Source organism: Siniperca chuatsi, linkage group LG22 (assembly GCF_020085105.1).
Source record: "Siniperca chuatsi isolate FFG_IHB_CAS linkage group LG22, ASM2008510v1, whole genome shotgun sequence".
Classification (NCBI taxonomy): domain Eukaryota; kingdom Metazoa; phylum Chordata; class Actinopteri; order Centrarchiformes; family Sinipercidae; genus Siniperca; species Siniperca chuatsi.
In genome coordinates this window covers 21,734,124-21,752,018 of record NC_058063.1, presented here as the reverse complement: position 1 = coordinate 21,752,018, position 17,895 = coordinate 21,734,124, and the positions used below count along the sequence as shown (strand labels likewise).

Here is a 17,895-nt window from a genome sequence, read left to right as displayed (position 1 = left end):
CTCACTGTTAGATTCAAGAGACACTCTGCCTTTGAAATGTTCATGCTGATCAAGAAAATAATCATGTCCTTCTCCTCTGTAAACAAGGACACGTTTGGACTGATTGACCATCAATTTAAATACTTCAAGCGTCACATCACGTTCAGGATCAACGTGGCACTCCAAAGTGACGTCCTCTCTGACAGCTGATTCAACCCGGCTCTTTGGGCAACGTAACAGCTCATTATCTGTAAGGAGAAACAAGATGAAGCCTTTATCTAGTAACCTAAAACACACAGGCTGGATACATTCTTTCTTCCATTTATCACGGCAAAGTGTTTTGTTTCCTTTTCTTAAGTGGACAGGGAAACGAGCTGGAGTCGTGTTCGTGTCCACCTGATGAATGTGAATCCAGCGTCGACTCTGTTTTTAGCTCTGCTTTGCATATGCGTAGACTGGGAATGGATAGCAACCAAATCATCTGTGCCAATTATTCTGAACAGTCACAGTCACTGTACAGTGGAAACACAGCGTCTGAGTAAACGGTTGGGATTTATTGTTTGACACTTTAAACTACAGAAGCGTATTGCATTTACCAAAGAAAAAATCTAGAGACCCTTTCTCACAGTTAGGACTTAAAACACGGTTATTACAGTCTCCTGTCACCTGATTTCTTTCAACTATTCGTCTTTTAACACACTAAAACTTCTGCTATACCTCAGTGTGCTTTAACATGTATAGGCCTCGTGTATATGAAGTCATCTATTACAGAACCCATTCGATATGTATTCCTTTTCATTACTTGGATTTGTTTAGAAATTCCCAGAGACACGTTGCTGTCCTGCCTTTAGCTGTATGTCTATTCCTGTAAACTGTTTATGGAACTTAAAGCAACTCAGAACTAGGGCCGCAACTGACGATTATTTTCATTGTCGATTAATCTGTCGATCATTTTCTCGACTGACCGATTAGTTGTTGGGTCCATGAAATGTCAGAAAACTGTGAAAAATGTTGATCGAGTGTTCCCCAAAGCCCAAGACCTCAAATGTCTTGGTTTGTCCACAACCCAAAGATATTCAGTTTGTCACGGAGGAGTAAAGAAACCAGAAAATATTCCCATTTAAGAAGCTGGAACAGAGAACTTGGGTTGGGGATTCCTTGTATGCGTACACATACTGGGCCAATAGAGGTGATTTAGATTTTTTACCATACTTTATTGCATGCTTTGTGTTGATAGCTGTTACCAAATAGCACCACAGCACATTTCAGACGTCTGGCTTTGCAGGCTGTCCATGAAGCGTCCTGTTCCGGTTTAGCTGCTCCTGAACGAACAGATCGGACAGCTTTCTGTCTGAACAAGCCCAGTGACTTTAGATGCTCATTGCTGACATACGAATGAGAATCCCACCCACATCACTCAGTGAAATATGTTTCAAACTAAGGAGGAAGTAAAAGTGAATTAAATCACGCCCTCACGCCTGTGTTGATGATTAACCCTAACCTTAATAACTACAAAACCTTTTCTCATAATTCTGAGAAAACTCTCCTGATTGAAATCATCTTTATCGTAATCATCTGAAAAGCCTTCAGTTCCTTTCTTTTTCATTTGGTGAATGCAATGCGCTTCCCTACTGTGATGCAAGGTGCTGGCACTGTGCCTAGGCCTACTGAGTAAACTAAAGTTGGACTAAAGTCCAAAATAAGAAACAAAATAAAAAATGGCAGTGATAAAATATTTATTACAGCAAGAGTCTCAGGCTAAAGTCTCTAAAATGGCAAAAAAAAACGTGTTGGCTGCTCAAAGATGTCAGACATCAGGCCTCTTTAGTTTTGAACCAAAGTGTAAGAAACAACGTTCCTCTTAATGTTCTTCATTTAAAGCTACGCAAACACCGTCTCTGACATCAGCCACTGTGCAGCCTTACTGCCAACTTTTTAAACCCGTTTTAATCATCTACAGTGGACTGACAGCCGAGAGGAAATGTGATGAGGCCGAGCGAAGTGAAATCACAGCAGAAGAAGTCAAACTGAGAGAGCAAACGAGTCATTCTCCCGGTGAACACGAATATACATGACGAGACGAGCCTACCTGTGGCTGCGTGGGTCAGCAGGCAGAAGAGGATCAGTCCAGGTGTGCGCTGCATCATCGATGTGTCAAAGACTGAAAGCTGATAAATAACGTTTGGGAGCAAAAACAAAATGTGACCGTCATTCCGAAACTTTTACTTTCGCTTCCACAGCGAACGACTGCGGTGACAACCCGGAAGAAGGAGGAGCGACCTTTCCAATCTCAGGGGCAGGTGTTCTACTTCTTACTCCACTACATTTATCTGTTACAGAACAGACTGCATCAGATTGCACAGGTGTACCTAATAAAGTGGACACTGAGTGTTATTTGTTCAGTTTGCACTGAAGACAATTTGGTGACTGAAAACACTCAGACCTATTATTCCCCCCTCATCCCTCACCCGTTATTGACAGACCTTTTATTGAAGTACTGTGTTTTGTTTCATTAATATATTTCATATTAAACTCTTATTATACTGTAAATGTTTTATTCTCTCAAGGACGTCCCAGTAGTCAAGCTGGTCTTCCGACATGCCAGTAGATGGCGGGCCCAACCTGAATTTCCTCTTTTGTTTCAGTCAGACTTGTTTTCTTTTACACAGTTCTCGTAACCTGGATCAGGAATGATTGATTGGGGCTTTAGGTGTCGTTTCTTTCATTAATCATCTCCTAATGTCTTCTCTGGTACAGTACAGATTCTGCCTCTGTCCCTCCAGCAACATTAATGGCCCATATGTATGGAACTGATCATTAGTAAATGATTAGTAACTAGTTGGCAGATGACAGATGCAGTGGAGTAAAAAGTACAGTGTTTCTGTCTGAGATGTAGAAGTATAAATTAGCATAAAATGGAAATCCTCAAGTAAAGTATTTGAAAAATTGTACTAAAGTATAGTATTTAACTAAATGTATTGAGTTACTTTCACTATCAAATATGAGTTATTTTAAATTAGCACACACAGTGAACTACATTCTGCAGAGGGTTTATTTAAAATAAAATAAAAAACATAACAGGAGCGGGAGACTAGAACAAGCAGGCGTGGCCCAGAGGGGCGTTACATAACAGATTCAGCAGCTGATCCACAGAGAGGCAGAGAGGTGAGATTACACTGTTTTATAATCTAAAATAATCTGATGAATAGAAATAATACATTTGAGGAATTTTTGTTTGTTTGTGTTGTTTTTTTCATTCAGGAAGTATAAATAAGACAACTAAAGTAATGTATGTTTTCAAATAATCCACAGACACAAAAATCTAATTCTTGAAGACAACATCTGTACGCGTCTCACATAGCAACATCAGTAATGTTTCTGTCTAAAAAAAAAGGTCTTCAAACTCAACTTGACTTCTTTCACTTGGTTTCACTACCAACTGTATGTTAGTTCTCGTAACCTGGATCAGGAATGATTGATTGGGGCTTTAGGTGGCATTTCTTTCATTAATCATCTCCTAATGTCTTCTCTGGTACAGTACAGATTCTGCCTCTGTCCCTCCAGCAACATTCCCACTTCCCCAGATCTGTTCATTGCCATCCTCTACCTGTCCACCAGATGCCCTCAGACTTCTCCACCTGCTCACCTGTTTCCACTTTCCCTCATTAACCCTGCACTATATCAGCAGTTCCCAAAGTGGGGTCGCAGAATGGGGGGCGGGGGGTCGCGAGATGATTTCCAGAAACTTTATTTATTTTTTATTTTTATTTTTATTTTTTTATATGTTAAAAAGGGTTGTAATGATGCGAGTATAAATTTATGATAATTAAAATAAACTGGAATTAAAACTTTGTTTGATCCGATTAATTACGACGAGTTAAGTGACGGCGTCAATCGCAATTTACAGCACAACGACATGCGCTAGCTAGATGCACATTTAGTGTTTTGCTAAACAGCGATCGTCTATTTTGAGATCTAAACTTGATGAAAAATGAAACGGTGGTTATTAACATCAAAAGAAAAAGAGAAGGGAGCAGAGATGCTTGCTGATGAGAGAGCGCGATCAGCCGCCAGGACTACCCTCCACCTCTGGAAGGGCAGCCCGCCAAACCCAGGCCCGCAAACGGACCATCCCTCCTCGAAAGCCAGAAAATACAGAGAGGAATACATAATAACACTTTAAGATTCATGAAGAGTGGCAGGACTGTTCATCACACACTGGTATTTATGCGAAAAGACATTCTCCGCGCTGGCTTTTCTGAATACAAAGTTTCCATCCTGGACTCAGGAACAGACAGGAGACCCCTGCCCAAAGATCTCAGACTACGTGAAGGTTCATAAGGGATTACAAGGTCTAAAATATGATCTGGAGCCAGGCCATGAAGAGCCTTAAAAGTAATCAACAAGATCTTAAAATCAGTCCTGAAACCAACAGGGAGCCGATGTAAAGAGGCTGAACCAGCTGTGATGTGGTCGAACCTCTCGGTCCTGGTTTACAGCCGAGCAGCTGAGTCCTGTACAGTCTGCAGTCATGTCAAAGTTTTTTGGTTAAGACAAGTGAACAGGCTGTTACAGTAATCGAGGCGTGAGGAGATAAAAGCACGTACAACAGTTTCTGCATCAGTAAGATTTAGAATAGATCGGATTTTTGTTTCTGAGGTGATAAAAACATGATTGGACAAGCTTAGTGAGATGTTGCTCAAAACATAAATTGCTATCAAACAGGACACCAAGATTTCTTGCAACAGGCTCGATATGTTGTGACAGGTCACCAGTAGATGGCAGCATTTGTTTAGTGATGAGTTGGGCCCAATAACAAGGATTTCAGTTTTATTTGAGTTGAGCTGAAGAAAATTTATCAATATCCAATTAACAGTTATGGGATGTATTTGTTTTTGTCTGTAATTTGTTAATAAAATAGCCTGTCTTAGAGATTGTGTTCATTTTTGTTTTAGCTCTGTCTGGTCTGTAACCAAATCGCAAATCCTCACAAGCTGTTCAGAGGGGGTCATCAGCAGTCTAATATTGGGGTCGCGGTCTGAAAAGTTTGGGAACCCCTGCACTATATAACCGGCCCTTTTCCTCTCATCGTACCTGCCTAATAGCCTACAAATGCCTTCGCTTTGGCAAAAACTAAATTGTTGAACACAATCTGGCTCAATTGTCTGCATTTGGGTCCTTCCTCTGTTGCCTCTTAACAAAACATTTACAATAAACTTTCACCAACAGTCTTTACATCTGCAGTTTGAACCTAAATTTATTCACAAATGGATTATACAGTATGCTAATTACTTATCAAAATGTTAAATAGGACAAAAAACACTATCTAATAGTGTCTCTACTGTCTTAAAACATTTTTAATTATCATTAATTATCTACATTATAACAAGGGGCGACTGTGGCTTAGTGGTCGTCCACCAATTAGAAGGTCGGCGGTTCGATCCCACATGTCGAAGTATCCTTGGGCGAGACACTGAACCCCAAATTGGTGTGTGAGTGTGTGAGTGAATGTGTCACGGATTAACAGGCAGAGGACACCGAGATGATAGGAATGTCTTTATTAAGATGACAGCCAGAAGTGGAGAGTGTGGAGATTGGTAGAGTGGGTCTGGGGAAGTCAGGAGGGAAGCCACAGGAGACTGGAGAGACCAAGGAGGAATGGCGAAGCCACGGAGGGCTGGCGATGACACGGAGAACTGGAGAAACACTGGGATAGTCTGGTACAGTGAGTCCTATACACAAACGAGGTTGGACACTGAGTGTGGAGAGTGGCTGACTGCTGACCTCCGGGCTGGAAGCCGGAGCGGAGCCTGGCGACCCTCTGGAGATGGACGGCGAAGGCTGGGCCTCGGAACTGGAGGCAGACGAGCAAACGGGTTGGGGATGGACTGACGACCACATGTTTGGCGGGCCAAACTCCTGGCCGAACAGCGCCAAGAACTGACCCAGAGAGTGGAGGACTGCCTCTTCCCGTGCTGCCAGGGATCCCGCCCAGTACAGCGCCAGGCCGGCCAGCCGGAGCACCATGAAGGCCACCCGAGACCGCTCAGTCGGAAACTGAGACGGGTGCAGGAGGAAAACCAGGCCGCACCTCGCCAGAAACTCCACAGAGCACGAGAAGATCCCAGGCTGTACCAACTCGCCAGCTGCTAGAGGAGGTGAAGGGAGGCTGAGGAGGTAACGCTCGGCTAGACCACTCAGGTGGAGGAAAGGGTCGTTGGAAACACTGGCTGTCATATTAGCGGTTTTAGGTCCAACCTTCTGTCACGGACTAACAGGCAGAGGACACCGAGATGGATAGGAATGTCTTTATTAAGATGACAGCCAGAAGTGGAGAGTGTGGAGATAGGTAGAGTGGGTCTGGGGAAGTCACCGGAGGGAAGCCACAGGAGACTGGAGAGACCAAGGAGAAATGGAGAAGCCACGGAGGACTGGCGATGACACGGAGGACTGGCGATGACACGGAGGACTGGCGATGACACGGAGGACTGGCGCGAGCACAGGGAACTGGAGCGACACTAGGATAGCCTGGTGCGGTGAGTCCTATACACAAACGAGGTTGGACACTGAGTGTGGAGAGTGGACTGGTTTTATCCTGGGTGTGATTGGGGCTGATTAAGGGCAAGGTGTGGGTGATGACGGGCTGGTGAGGACATGACAGGCTGTGACAGAATGATTAGTTTCTTTCAGCTGATGAGCAGTTGGCACCTGCCATCAGTGTATGAATGTGTGTATAAGGCACTTTGAGTAGTCAGAAAGACTAGAAAGGCGCTATAAAAGTACATTGCAGAGTAACTATAGTAAAGATGGATGTACAATACACAGAGAAAACTGTGTTAATTTCATTTCATTTTCCAGACAGGAAAAAGGGGATGTGGTTGCTGTGGCTGCTCCAGACTATAACGCCACTGTCTGACTATCTGTTGTTGTGGTGAAGTATGATGATTTGATCATTCGGGAAGTGTAAGTCACATGTATCGTGTCTGTGTGTTCAGATCTCAGAACGTCATCGCCTTCTTCATTGCTTGAAAACCTGCTTTAAGGGTCGGTTCACTCAAACAACTTGTCTCGTCCTGCAGATAGTTGTGGTTTTATTTGTCCGTGAGATATCCGTCTCTGAGAGTTCTGCCACTACACTGGAGGTAAATGAAATTTTATTTATACTGCTTAAACATTGGACAGTCCACACACAACAGACTGCGAACAGTGTTCACTGGAACTACTTTTACCAAACACTCTGAGCACTACAAACTGAATCCCGTTCACCTCCACTTTATTGTTGTGGAGGCAGGAATCTAGATATTTCAAAAACAACCAAAACTATTTGCATGCATTTCTGGATCAGATGTAAAGATAGTTTCCAGTCTATGATCTATGTTTTTGTTGAAGTTGTTTAATGTGGTCGCGTCATATCACGTTTCACTGAAATGCGTACATTGCCTCTCTTGTGACTGGTGTCACGTTTCATTCTGTGATTTTGACCTACATTCTCACAATGATGATTGTGAAGCAGGTGATTCAGATGAGGGAAGACAGAAGAATGTTTTTGTAATTGAATAAATGCCGAAATCTGCTTAAAGCCTGGGTGCATTAATTTAAATAAAATTTCAAACTTAGAGCTCAAGCAAGTTGGTAAAATGTGTGAAAAAAATGTTTTATGTGTGTCGCTGTGCAATGACCATAATTTCCTGTGTTGACTCAGGATGTGGTAGACTACCTGGTAAAACTTGACAGAGAAAGACATCAGTCTTCAACAGTCAACATCGACGCAAAATGGAGATTGCATCGCTCTTTCTAACGCTCAGTAAGTAATTTAACTTTTTAAATATGTTGCCTCCTGCTCTCGTTTGTCTCCGCTCATCTTTCACTGCCTTATCCTTTCCTTCAAAATCATAGCTTGCTCATAAATCAACCCAGAACAATCTAACATCTGGAGACACTGTCAGCGACACCCTGCTCCAGGAACTAGACTTTTTTAAAGGGTTAAAAGAAAACTTGGGTGTCCTTTTAGCACACATGTTTTCCACAACAAAACACAAATTACACCACTATAAGCATACAAATGGTCCAGCAAAACTATATAACCTATTATATTAAAAGTCTAGCTGAGACTGTATAATCCCCAGAGGACCAAACAAATTGTACAGCTTCATTAATGTGCTAAAAAACCAAAACGATGACCTGAAAGTGTCATGGTTTGGGATTTTTGTTCTGTTATTTCCTGTTTGTTTGTTTTTTTGTAGTGTTTTACTTCCTGTCTTTGTTTGTTTTTCCGTCCAGTTTTGATTGTTTGCCCCGCCCTGATTAGTTGTACCTGTGTCTCCCCTACCTAAGTGTATTTAGTCAGAGTTTTTCCTTTGTTCAGTGTCAGTTTGTCGTTGTACCGTGTGCCCTGCATTTGATCCCCGGGCCTGCATTTTTCCTGTGCCTCTGTGTGTGTGTGCTCCCTGTGTATTACCTCTGTTGGACTGCTCAATGGATTGCTCTTTGTTGGACGTTTGCCTGAGTTTCTCAGCCACCCTCAGTTGTTTTGTCTTCCTTCATAGTATGTAAATAAAGTCATCGTTTTTTTATTGTCTGCACTTGGGTCCACCTCCTGAACTGAACACAACAGAAAGAGGTTAACAAGTGCTGTGGGGCTGCAGAGTCGGTGGCAGTTCTCTGTGGGTTCCTCACTTCGACACAATAAATCATGATTAATGTGGCTTTAACTTTAACACCTTAACCAGAGCAGTGCCTGTATTTAACGCGTGCACAAGAAGAAGTCCATTCATAATTATTTCCTGTTTGCAGCCACACTGCGCGTCACTCCAAACAGATCTCAGTTCTTTCTGGAAGAAGCCATCTCTCTGAGCTGTTCGTCACCTGCCGACTCCAGTGGCTGGATAGTGACCAGAAACACCACCTTTAGGACGTCTGAGGCATGCAAGATTCCCTGGAGGATCCCAAATGAGTCCTCCTGCACCATTAAGTATGCCTTCCCATCAGACACTGGAGTGTACTGGTGTGAGTCTCAGCAGGGGGAGCGCAGCAACACCGTCAACATCACAGTGACCAGTAATACCAAATGTCCATGGAGCTTGTTTGTGTTCATATATGGTTGTTTTCTGATGTGTTTTATAATCTGCTTGATTGTAAAATAATGGTTTTTACAATCAAACAGACTTTGTAAACTCTACTAGTCAGGTATTCTTCTATATTTCAGAAGGCGTCGTGATCCTGGAGAGCCCGGCACTTCCTGTGACAGAGGGAGACGATGTGACACTTCGCTGTTCCTACAAGGAAGAAAATCAAGATGAATCTACATCAGATTTCTCTGCTACGTTCTACAAAGATGATGTTTTCATCGGTACCGAGCCCGCAGGACAGATGGTCCTCCCCGCAGTGTCCCGGTCTAACCAAGGCTTCTAAAAGTGTAAACAGAGGTGACGTTCTGCCCCTGTATATATAAAAGGAGAGTCACCAAACAGCTGGCTGGCTGTGACCAAAGTGACGTAACTCTGCTCTATATATAACGTTGTCAGCATTTTATAAAACAAAAGAAGAAATGTACAATATACAGAAAAGCTCTAATGTTTAGTATTACACATTTTTTTCTGTGGATTTTTCTGTAGATGAGAATACAGTTGATGTAGGGGTGAAAACAGAAATGATTGTTTCATGTTTGAAACTCTGATGGTTGTTTACTTCTTCACAGCTCAGCCTCCAGGTGCCCCTCCCACTCCTCCTCCTCCTCCTCCTCCCATGTCTCCGTACAGGCTGGTGTGCATCATCCTGCTGTTCACGCTCTACACTGCCATGCTCATAGTGTGTCTGTACATGTACCGAAGGTGGGCTCGAGGTAAGAAAACCTCTGAAAATCCTAATAACAGAATATATTGATCTGTTGGCCTCCTCCACCAGGGTCAGAGGTCAGTGACGTCCATATAGCTGGTAGATCACAAAGCAAGTTCAGCTTAGTCTGGGTTTCCTGGCCTCACTGAGCCTAACGCTGGCGATCCTGAATAACCGGTATCTCTGGGTTTTCCAACCACAAGCGAGTTCATGTGAAAGAATCAAATCAGAATCAGAAATACGTTATTGATCCCCGAGGGGAAACTCTTTCGTTACAGCTGCTCACTGTCACGTCAGTGCACACAGGAACAGAAGGACTAAGCAAATATAAATATAATACAGGTCAGATAAATGAAGTACGAAGTGGATATAAGTATAAAAGCTAAAATAAGTGTAAGTACCAAAGTGGATTTAGAGGTAGATAAGTAGGTACGGTATAATAATACAATGTAATAATATAAGTAACAGTGCAATAATGAGTACTGTCATGTCAAGTGTAGCTTATTAAGATGATTATGAGACGGTGGATATTGCACTGCAGTAATACAAGTATGAATAAATATCAATAAACAGGGAATTTTAAACTGAAAATAGAGAATATTGCACAATTATGTCAAGTATTGCAGAGATGTTAATGATCAATGTCCAGTTTAGTGACTTCGGGTCATACAGACTGACACTTAGAGGGAGGAGTTAAAGAGTCTGATGGCCACAGGCAGGAGTGACTTCCTGTGGCGCTCTGTGGTGCATTCTGGGGGGATGAGTCTTCCGCTGAAGGAGCTCCTTAGTTTGACCAGCGCGTCATGGTCAAAGGTGGCGTTGTTAATTACAAGCAACATCGTCAGAACAATGAATCAACTACTTAATATGAGAGGAAACAGCGACCCGCGCAGGAAAATGGTTGTAGCGACAGTAAAAAGTGAAATTCAGTGCTGTGAAATTTAAACAATATGATCACATAACTAGAATAGAATAAGAAGCTGTGGAAAAACTGATCAATTCCAAATATTATAAATAAGACTGTAAATACATGTGGGAATTATTATGTCTGTAGTTTAGAGTATTCTTGCATCTTGACTTTAATCACAGGAGAAGCAGTGAGTTCGATAAACAGGAAGTAACTGCGGTTGTACTTGTTACTGCGGAGGGAGTGGCGCTGACAGATGGCCCATGAAGTCAGTACGCGGCCGGCAGTCGGACTGTTGTTCTGCGTGACCTCTGAAGTTTGACCCCAAGCAGTCAGGTTGTGCAGCGTAGGTCGCCATGGTGATACACCTCAATTAAAAGTGAGCCAGCTGTGAAACTACAGGCCGCAGCTTGAGGCTAATGAGGTGACGTCAGCAGCAACAGAGTTGGTTGTCACAGCAACAGTTAGTCGAAAGCAGGAAGTGAAACTACAGCAAAGCTAAAAGTTGATTGTACACTGACCTGAGGCCCAGGTAGGTGACGGACAGGTGTGGCGAAGCGGGAAATGAAAATGACTCCAGTTTAGACTTTCTCTGCTCTGGTTTTCCTGCAGCTCGAGCTGATGCTAAAAGGAGAGCTTCGGATCATCACTTACTGGAATGACGAAGAGCTACAACTTGTGGCGTTGAACAACCTGTTGATACGCTGGCCAATATGACTGGGAAGAAGGCACTTCTGCTTATTTTCATCATCTCTTAGCTACTGTAACATGATGCTAACGTGGTTTACTTAATAATCATTCTGCACGCACTGAACCATGTTTAAAAACATTCTGCTTCTTGAGTTTGATGTTTAAAAAGATGACAATTGTCAATAAGCTACTTTATGTTATTTGCATTTCGTATTCCTATGCAACAATGTTTGTAAGAAAGATAGATAGACTTTAGTTTTTTATAGTTTTTATTGTGTTTCAGTGAGGAAGCTCTCATTCAGGGCTGATCTCAACCTGATTTTTTTACTGACAAAAGTTTAGAGGATGGACATTTTGGAGCTTCAGGCATCATCAGCCATTTATACAAAATCATGCAGCATGGACCAATTTTATTATTTATAACTTTACTCTAACAACTGCTGCATCAGTGTATTCTGTTTGTATTTTGTAAGAGTTAGCCTACTGCCACAACAGCAGCTGCGTGAAGGACGATGACAGTGCTGGTATGTTGATGTTGAGCAGGTATAATGTTCACCATCTTAGATTAGCGTGTTAGCATGCCGACCTTTGCTAATTATCACTTAACACAGTTGAGGCTTAGCAGTTATTATCATGAACCTAAAGTATCGCATGCAAAGTCACGGGATCATAAGCGTTATTACAATTAATATGGAGGGGGAAATAAACGTGTGCACCAGTTGTCATGGCAACCCATCCGGTAGTTGTTGAGACACAAATGTTAACCTCATGGTGGCGCTAGATTTAAAAAGTCTGTGGCTCACCAACGTCAGTCAGGATCAGCTTCGACCTACTGCTGGTGCTGGATGGAGAGCCGGAGGTTTCCCAGAGTTTAGAACACGGCGTCCTCTGGGGAACGTCTGTAGAAACTTTCTTGGCAGCCCATCCAATAGTTGTTGAGACGTTTCAGCCTGGACCAAAGTGGTGGACCGACACAGACAGAGTCTGGGCATCAAAACCAGTTGTTTATAGATGTGACAGCCAACTTGTCATAAATGGGGGGGCGGGGATAGTCAGGGTCTGGTTAGGACCAGAATATATTCAACGTGTCCGTACAGCCGAGCGCTCCTCGACAGTCCACCACAGGCTTATCTCTCACAGCTGCCAGTGGCATTTAGCTACAGAGAGAGGGCGCCACTGAGCCACTGAGCCACTGAGCCTTCGAGGGCTTAAAGCAAATGGGATCACAGTCTGTACCACCTTTGTTTCCTAAACACTCAACTGTCTGCACAAGGAACCTCTGAATGAATCCTGTTCGAGGGCTCAGATCTTTAGTTTCTCAGGTTTCATCTGACGTTTTGCTTTTATTCCTTTGCTCGATCACGGTGTAAAAACTTTGACTAATGATCATTTTCTGAAGCATAATAATAATAAATGTGCAGGGTCGATCAGTTCTGTTACGGTGATGCGTATTGAATGAATGTGTGAGTGAATGGTTGTCTGTCCTTGTCTTTCCTTTATTAAAGAACAGTGACTTTAACCTCGTTTCCAGATCAGCTCTGAAAATGGATGGAGAGAACAGACTTTTGATCAGCTCTGTGAACAGTTTGTCACACGTTAGTGTCACACTGGGAACGGCCAGGCGGACCTCTAATGGGTCATTTCCAGCCTTTTTAGCGTTTTGTTTCCAAAACAATGGAATGTAATTTTGTAAGTGTACGCTGAATTAACAAAAGAAAACAATGTAAAACCAAAATACCTGAACGCATCTGCTGCTTGTCCCACAAAACAAAACAAAGGGAAGTTTGTCAATTTGAAGTCTTTGCCCCTAAATTAATGTAGTGAACCCTGTCGCAGTCCGAATATCTCACTGGAGATCAAAGATTATTTCTTGCTTTAATATTTCAGTTTATTTTGTGCTCAGATTTTGCCTTTTACTCAATATATTAGCCTAATACATAATACCTCACAGCTGCTTTGTGTGAAGTTCAAGAAACAAACAGCTGTTGACAACAAAACCTTTATTGATGTGATCTTTACAAAGAAGCTACAGTGTTCTTCCCGGTGATGACGCCACTGAGGGAAACGTGATTATTTACTGTTATTTCCCCGAGTGTCCGTTCTCTGTTTATTGTATTCGATGAGTCAGTTTCTGGTAAACAGCTTTAAGGGGTTTTTGGGGGGCAGCTGTAAGCCCCTTTCTTCAGTGTGCTGGCATGATGGTGTCACATTTGAAAATCACAAGTCAAAGCCACAGCAGCAAGTTTAACATTTGAGAAGGGTTGTTGGTTTGGTGACGTGCGGGTCACAGGATGTCTGCACATCTGGATTAAAGGTTTTTGGACTTTTTTCTGTGTTACATAAAACCCTTAAACAGCCCTTAAATGACTATAGTTCACTGTGCAGCAGGTCCTAAATACAAGCTGAAATATAGTCAGTGAAATGTTCACCTAGATGTTTAAAACTATGACATAGCTCCGTTTTTATTTAAATGTAAATACGTCTTTTAACCAATGACTCATCGCGTCGCTGCTTGCTCAGTGTCTGTGTGAAAGCCATGTCAGAAAGACATAACAGGAGGGAGTTCCCTGTGGCTGACAAAGTGAAGTGGAATGAGGAAACTCCTGTTTCATCAGCTATAAATAGCAGCTACAACAGTCAGCTAAAAAAAACACATTACGTACTTTGTTTGGATTCCAAAATATATCTGATGTCAAGCTACGGTTTTTCCTCTCCACTCAGTGATTCAAAGTCATGTTAAAGCAGCAACTGTAAGTGTAAATGTTAATATAAATTTATCAAGTGACGACATGTCCTGTAAATGTGTAACTCGGAGTGACGGCCTCCAGTGAGATGCTAACGTTGCTCTGTGTCTGCTGGGTATATAAATTAGCTTTGCTAACATGTTAGCCATAACATAATATGCCAATGTACTCAAAGTATTGAAATAGGTACCAAGAGCTTGCTCAGACTCTCAGTCTTGTTGGCTTAAATATTTACTGATTTAAATCCAAATAGACTTCTTAAGTTCTGTTTGTCTTCAGTCAACGTGACACAATGAAGCATCGGAGATTATAGTTCCCGAGGAAAGGACGATACTGAAAACATTTCATTTTAATATCCGTACAGAAACTCAGGGCCAGCCTGGAAACACCTTCCACAAATAGGTCAGGACAATGTAAACATGGGGGCACAGTGTCTGCTTTCATGGGATTTATTCAGGTTGTAGTTTCATCACAAGCCCATAAGTTAGTGTGGGGGAAACTGCTAAAACAGACACTGAACGCTCTGCTTCATTATATTTAGACAATGAAACAGAGAGTTTCTGTTTCCCATGAAAGCACATGGAAGATTTCTTCTGTTTCATGCATTAAAAATAAAAATATCAGCACCGGTGCCGTGGTTTCCAGTCAGGTGTTTCCCAGTTTCACTGTAGAGTAGAAGGTCTGTGTAGCATCCACGTCTGAGGAGGAAGGACACATGCCATCATTACCATGATACAAACACTATCCAGTCTACTAAACACTGGCATGTATTTCACTGTTCGCTCGAGGCCTTTCAGTAGCATGACGGTTTAGGTTACATTATTGCCAAAAAACAATCCTACAGACATATTCACGCTAACAGAAACCAAAGAAACACAACTGAACAAAGGAGGGCTTTCACTTGAGTTGTGATATGCAGATTTTTACAGCCAAGAAGAGAGTGATTCAGTAATGAAGTGAAACTCTCGCTCACCATCAGTGGCAGATCAGTAGCAGGTTTGTTTTTAAAGAGGAAATGAAAGTGCTTTTAATGGGAATGAAACAAAACGCCAATATGTACTTTAACACCATGATGAACTGTCTCCACTGTGACCTTCACATGAGATTAATGTTTAAACATCGGTGGTGGAAAAGGCCAGCTGCTCTCATCCTTTATTTAAGTAAATGTAGGACAAATTATAGTATTATCAAAAGTACTAACTGCGCAGAAATGTAATGGAACTAAATTTGCTGAAAGATAGTTTTTATTTGTTTGTAATATTCTCTGTTAATAACTTAATATCGTCAGTGTTTATTGTTTGTTGTTTAAATGCTGTGAACCAACGAGATGATGCACGAAAGCTGTAGAGAAGCAAATAGCGCATGAAACAAGAACGTCCGTGTGTCCAGAACGTGGTCTGAACTCAGATGGATCCATTTTTATTGATGCTAATATCGATACTCAAGACTTACTTCTGACACTTTATGTGGTGGCGGGATGGAGACGGATAACTTTCTGAAACACTTGTTCTCCACACTTCCCTCACATGTGACTGAACTAACGAACCAATCAGAAGCTAGGAGGACTTACAGAGAGGTGAATGTGAGGAAAAACACAGAGGTAGAATCAGCAGATTATTGTAAAGTTGCTGATGAAAATATGCAAACATGTTAATAAACTGTGCAAACATAAATATATGTGCAGTAAACCTTACATTCATATGGCTTTGAATGGTTTAAACTGTAACAATGCATCATAATGTATAAGATGATTATATGTTTTTATATAAAATCTTTGATCTGCACTCAGTTTGACTGTTATCAAGCCAATCAATAGGCACTGCCATCGCATATAAGTCTCAGTAGGCCCTTAATGGCCCATATGGATGGAACCGATCATTAGTAAATGATTAGTAACTAAGAGATGTAGAAGTATAAATCAGCATAAAATGGAAAGTAAAGTAAAATTCCCTCAAAACTGTACTGAAGTATAATATTTAACTAAATGTATTGAGTTACTTTCACTGTCAAATATGAGTTGTTTTAAATTAGCACACACACAGTGAACTACATTCTGCAGAGGGTTTATTTAAAATATAATAAAAAACATAAAGACAGGAGGGTGGGAAGCGTCTGCTGTGTGAACTGGCACTGCCAATATCTGTGCCACCGTTTCTTTTCCCACGCTCTGCAGTTTATCAGTAAAAACAGAAACTCGGTCAGTCCGAGAATAGCTTCCCCCTAAGTGAACTTTCTGTAGTGCTGACGCCCGCGGGCAGCCGACTGTTTTGTTTACTGTAACCTTGGTGATGGCTGATGTCATCAAGTTGGGCCAATAAGAGTGGAAAAGGGGGGGGGGGGGACTACAACAAGCAGGCGTGGCCCAGAGGGGCGTTACATAACAGATTCAGCAGCTGATCCACAGAGAGGCAGGGAGGTGAGATTACACTGTTAAACTAAAGTCTGATGTAGTTTTTAGTTCAGAATCTCGTGAATATTTAATCATTTCTGTCCTGTTTCTTTGTTCACCTTTTATATCAACCGCTGGTACGTTTGTTTACCTCTGATCCTGTTGGGTTGCACTTCCTGTGTGATGATGACATCAGTGTACGAGACATCAGCGTCGACTCGACCTGCAGCACAACACGTCTCTCTGTTACACGCCAGCTGGGTTTCAACATTTAAATCTACTGAAACAGAAAACCCAAAAATAAACAGAAACTTGCCCCTGAAAACCCGCAAGAAGTACACCTGTGTCCCTTGCGGTTGGAAGTTTTTGGACAATAAACCAAAGATGCGAAATAGAAATAGTGTAAACATGGTTCTGTTTCTGTCAACCATCTATGGAACAGCTTGATGTTAGTTTGCAGTGCACGTTGTCATTGTTTGTGCATGAAAAGCTTGTTATTATCTATGGTCATCAATTACTTCTATAGAGTAAAACAACTGTCAAACAACTTTAATTTAATCAATTGCAACTTCCCAAACTTCATCTGATGAATAAAAATAATACATTTGAGAAATTTTTGTTTGTTTGTGTTGTTTTTTTCATTCAGGAAGTATAAATAAGACAACTAAAGTAATGTATGTTTTCAAATAATCCACATACACAAAAATCTAATTCTTGAAGACAACATCTGTACGCGTCTCACATAGCAACATCAGTAATGTTTCTGTCTAAAAAAAAAGGTCTTCAAACTCAACTTGACTTCTTTCACTTGGTTTAACATTTAGTAAACACCGAGTAAATTCAGGTGTCCGAAAGCCCCTCTGTGACTCCGAGTGTGGACACTGCAGTACGGAGCCCCCCAGGGGTCAATAAATAAAATATTCACGATTAAGAGAACAGACTGGTAAACAGTGCACATGGACTGTTGGTGGGCTACCAGTCGCACTGAACAGCTGAAGGGCTGGTTTGGCTGATGACAGGCCGCAGTTTACATCCAGCGGGGCTGAGGTCATGAGTCTGAATCCTGTTTACCAATCCGTGCGCTCGCTTTATTAATCCATTCACGCACATTTCCACGTCAATATTTATTTTTCCTATCATATAACCTCTGTAGGGCTCCGTACTGCGGCCTGTGAGATATCATCTACACAACAACAGCAAACATCAGAAATAGAAACAGCAGAAATAGATTTATCTGAATGAAGACTTTTATCTATTTTTCCATCTTCAAATGTCCGCCTCCGATCTATTTGTTCTTTACGACATAGTTAAAAAGGGCTGTGTTGTGCTGCTCTATTTAAAATGAATGGTAA

At 41.8% G+C, this 17,895-nt stretch overlaps 2 protein-coding genes and 2 long non-coding RNA genes across 6 annotated transcripts in view; 3 read left to right on the top strand and 1 right to left on the bottom strand.

Annotated features, from left to right (window-relative positions):
- Positions 1 to 3,108: 3,108 nt before the first annotated feature.
- LOC122870348 lies at positions 3,109 to 17,156 on the top strand. Its single transcript, XR_006376555.1, has 2 exons — positions 3,109 to 3,144; positions 16,740 to 17,156. It is a non-coding gene; the product is annotated as an uncharacterized LOC122870348 (long non-coding RNA).
- On the top strand, positions 6,952 to 9,463 carry LOC122870311 (low affinity immunoglobulin gamma Fc region receptor II-b-like). Its single transcript, XM_044184471.1, has 4 exons — positions 6,952 to 7,121; positions 7,682 to 7,783; positions 8,773 to 9,036; positions 9,185 to 9,463. The coding sequence occupies exons 2-4, from the start codon at positions 7,753 to 7,755 to the stop codon at positions 9,388 to 9,390; spliced, it is 501 nt and encodes a 166-aa protein (XP_044040406.1). The 5' UTR covers positions 6,952 to 7,121; positions 7,682 to 7,752; the 3' UTR covers positions 9,391 to 9,463.
- On the top strand, positions 10,507 to 11,581 carry LOC122870361. Its single transcript, XR_006376567.1, has 2 exons — positions 10,507 to 11,066; positions 11,253 to 11,581. It is a non-coding gene; the product is annotated as an uncharacterized LOC122870361 (long non-coding RNA).
- LOC122870258 (low affinity immunoglobulin gamma Fc region receptor III-like) overlaps positions 13,394 to 17,895 on the bottom strand; it is a 1,099,642-nt gene continuing 1,095,140 nt past the window's right edge. The window contains exons 6-7 of one of the 3 annotated variants that reach the window (XM_044184334.1): positions 16,695 to 16,766; positions 13,394 to 14,852 (exon numbers count right to left, since the gene is read on the bottom strand). In XM_044184334.1, coding sequence (XP_044040269.1) covers positions 14,800 to 14,852; positions 16,695 to 16,766 — 125 coding nt within the window. In that variant the 3' untranslated portion in view covers positions 13,394 to 14,799. The remainder of the gene's footprint in view (positions 14,853 to 16,694; positions 16,767 to 17,895) is intronic. The other 2 variants (XM_044184335.1, XM_044184337.1) reach the window with 2 other exon arrangements.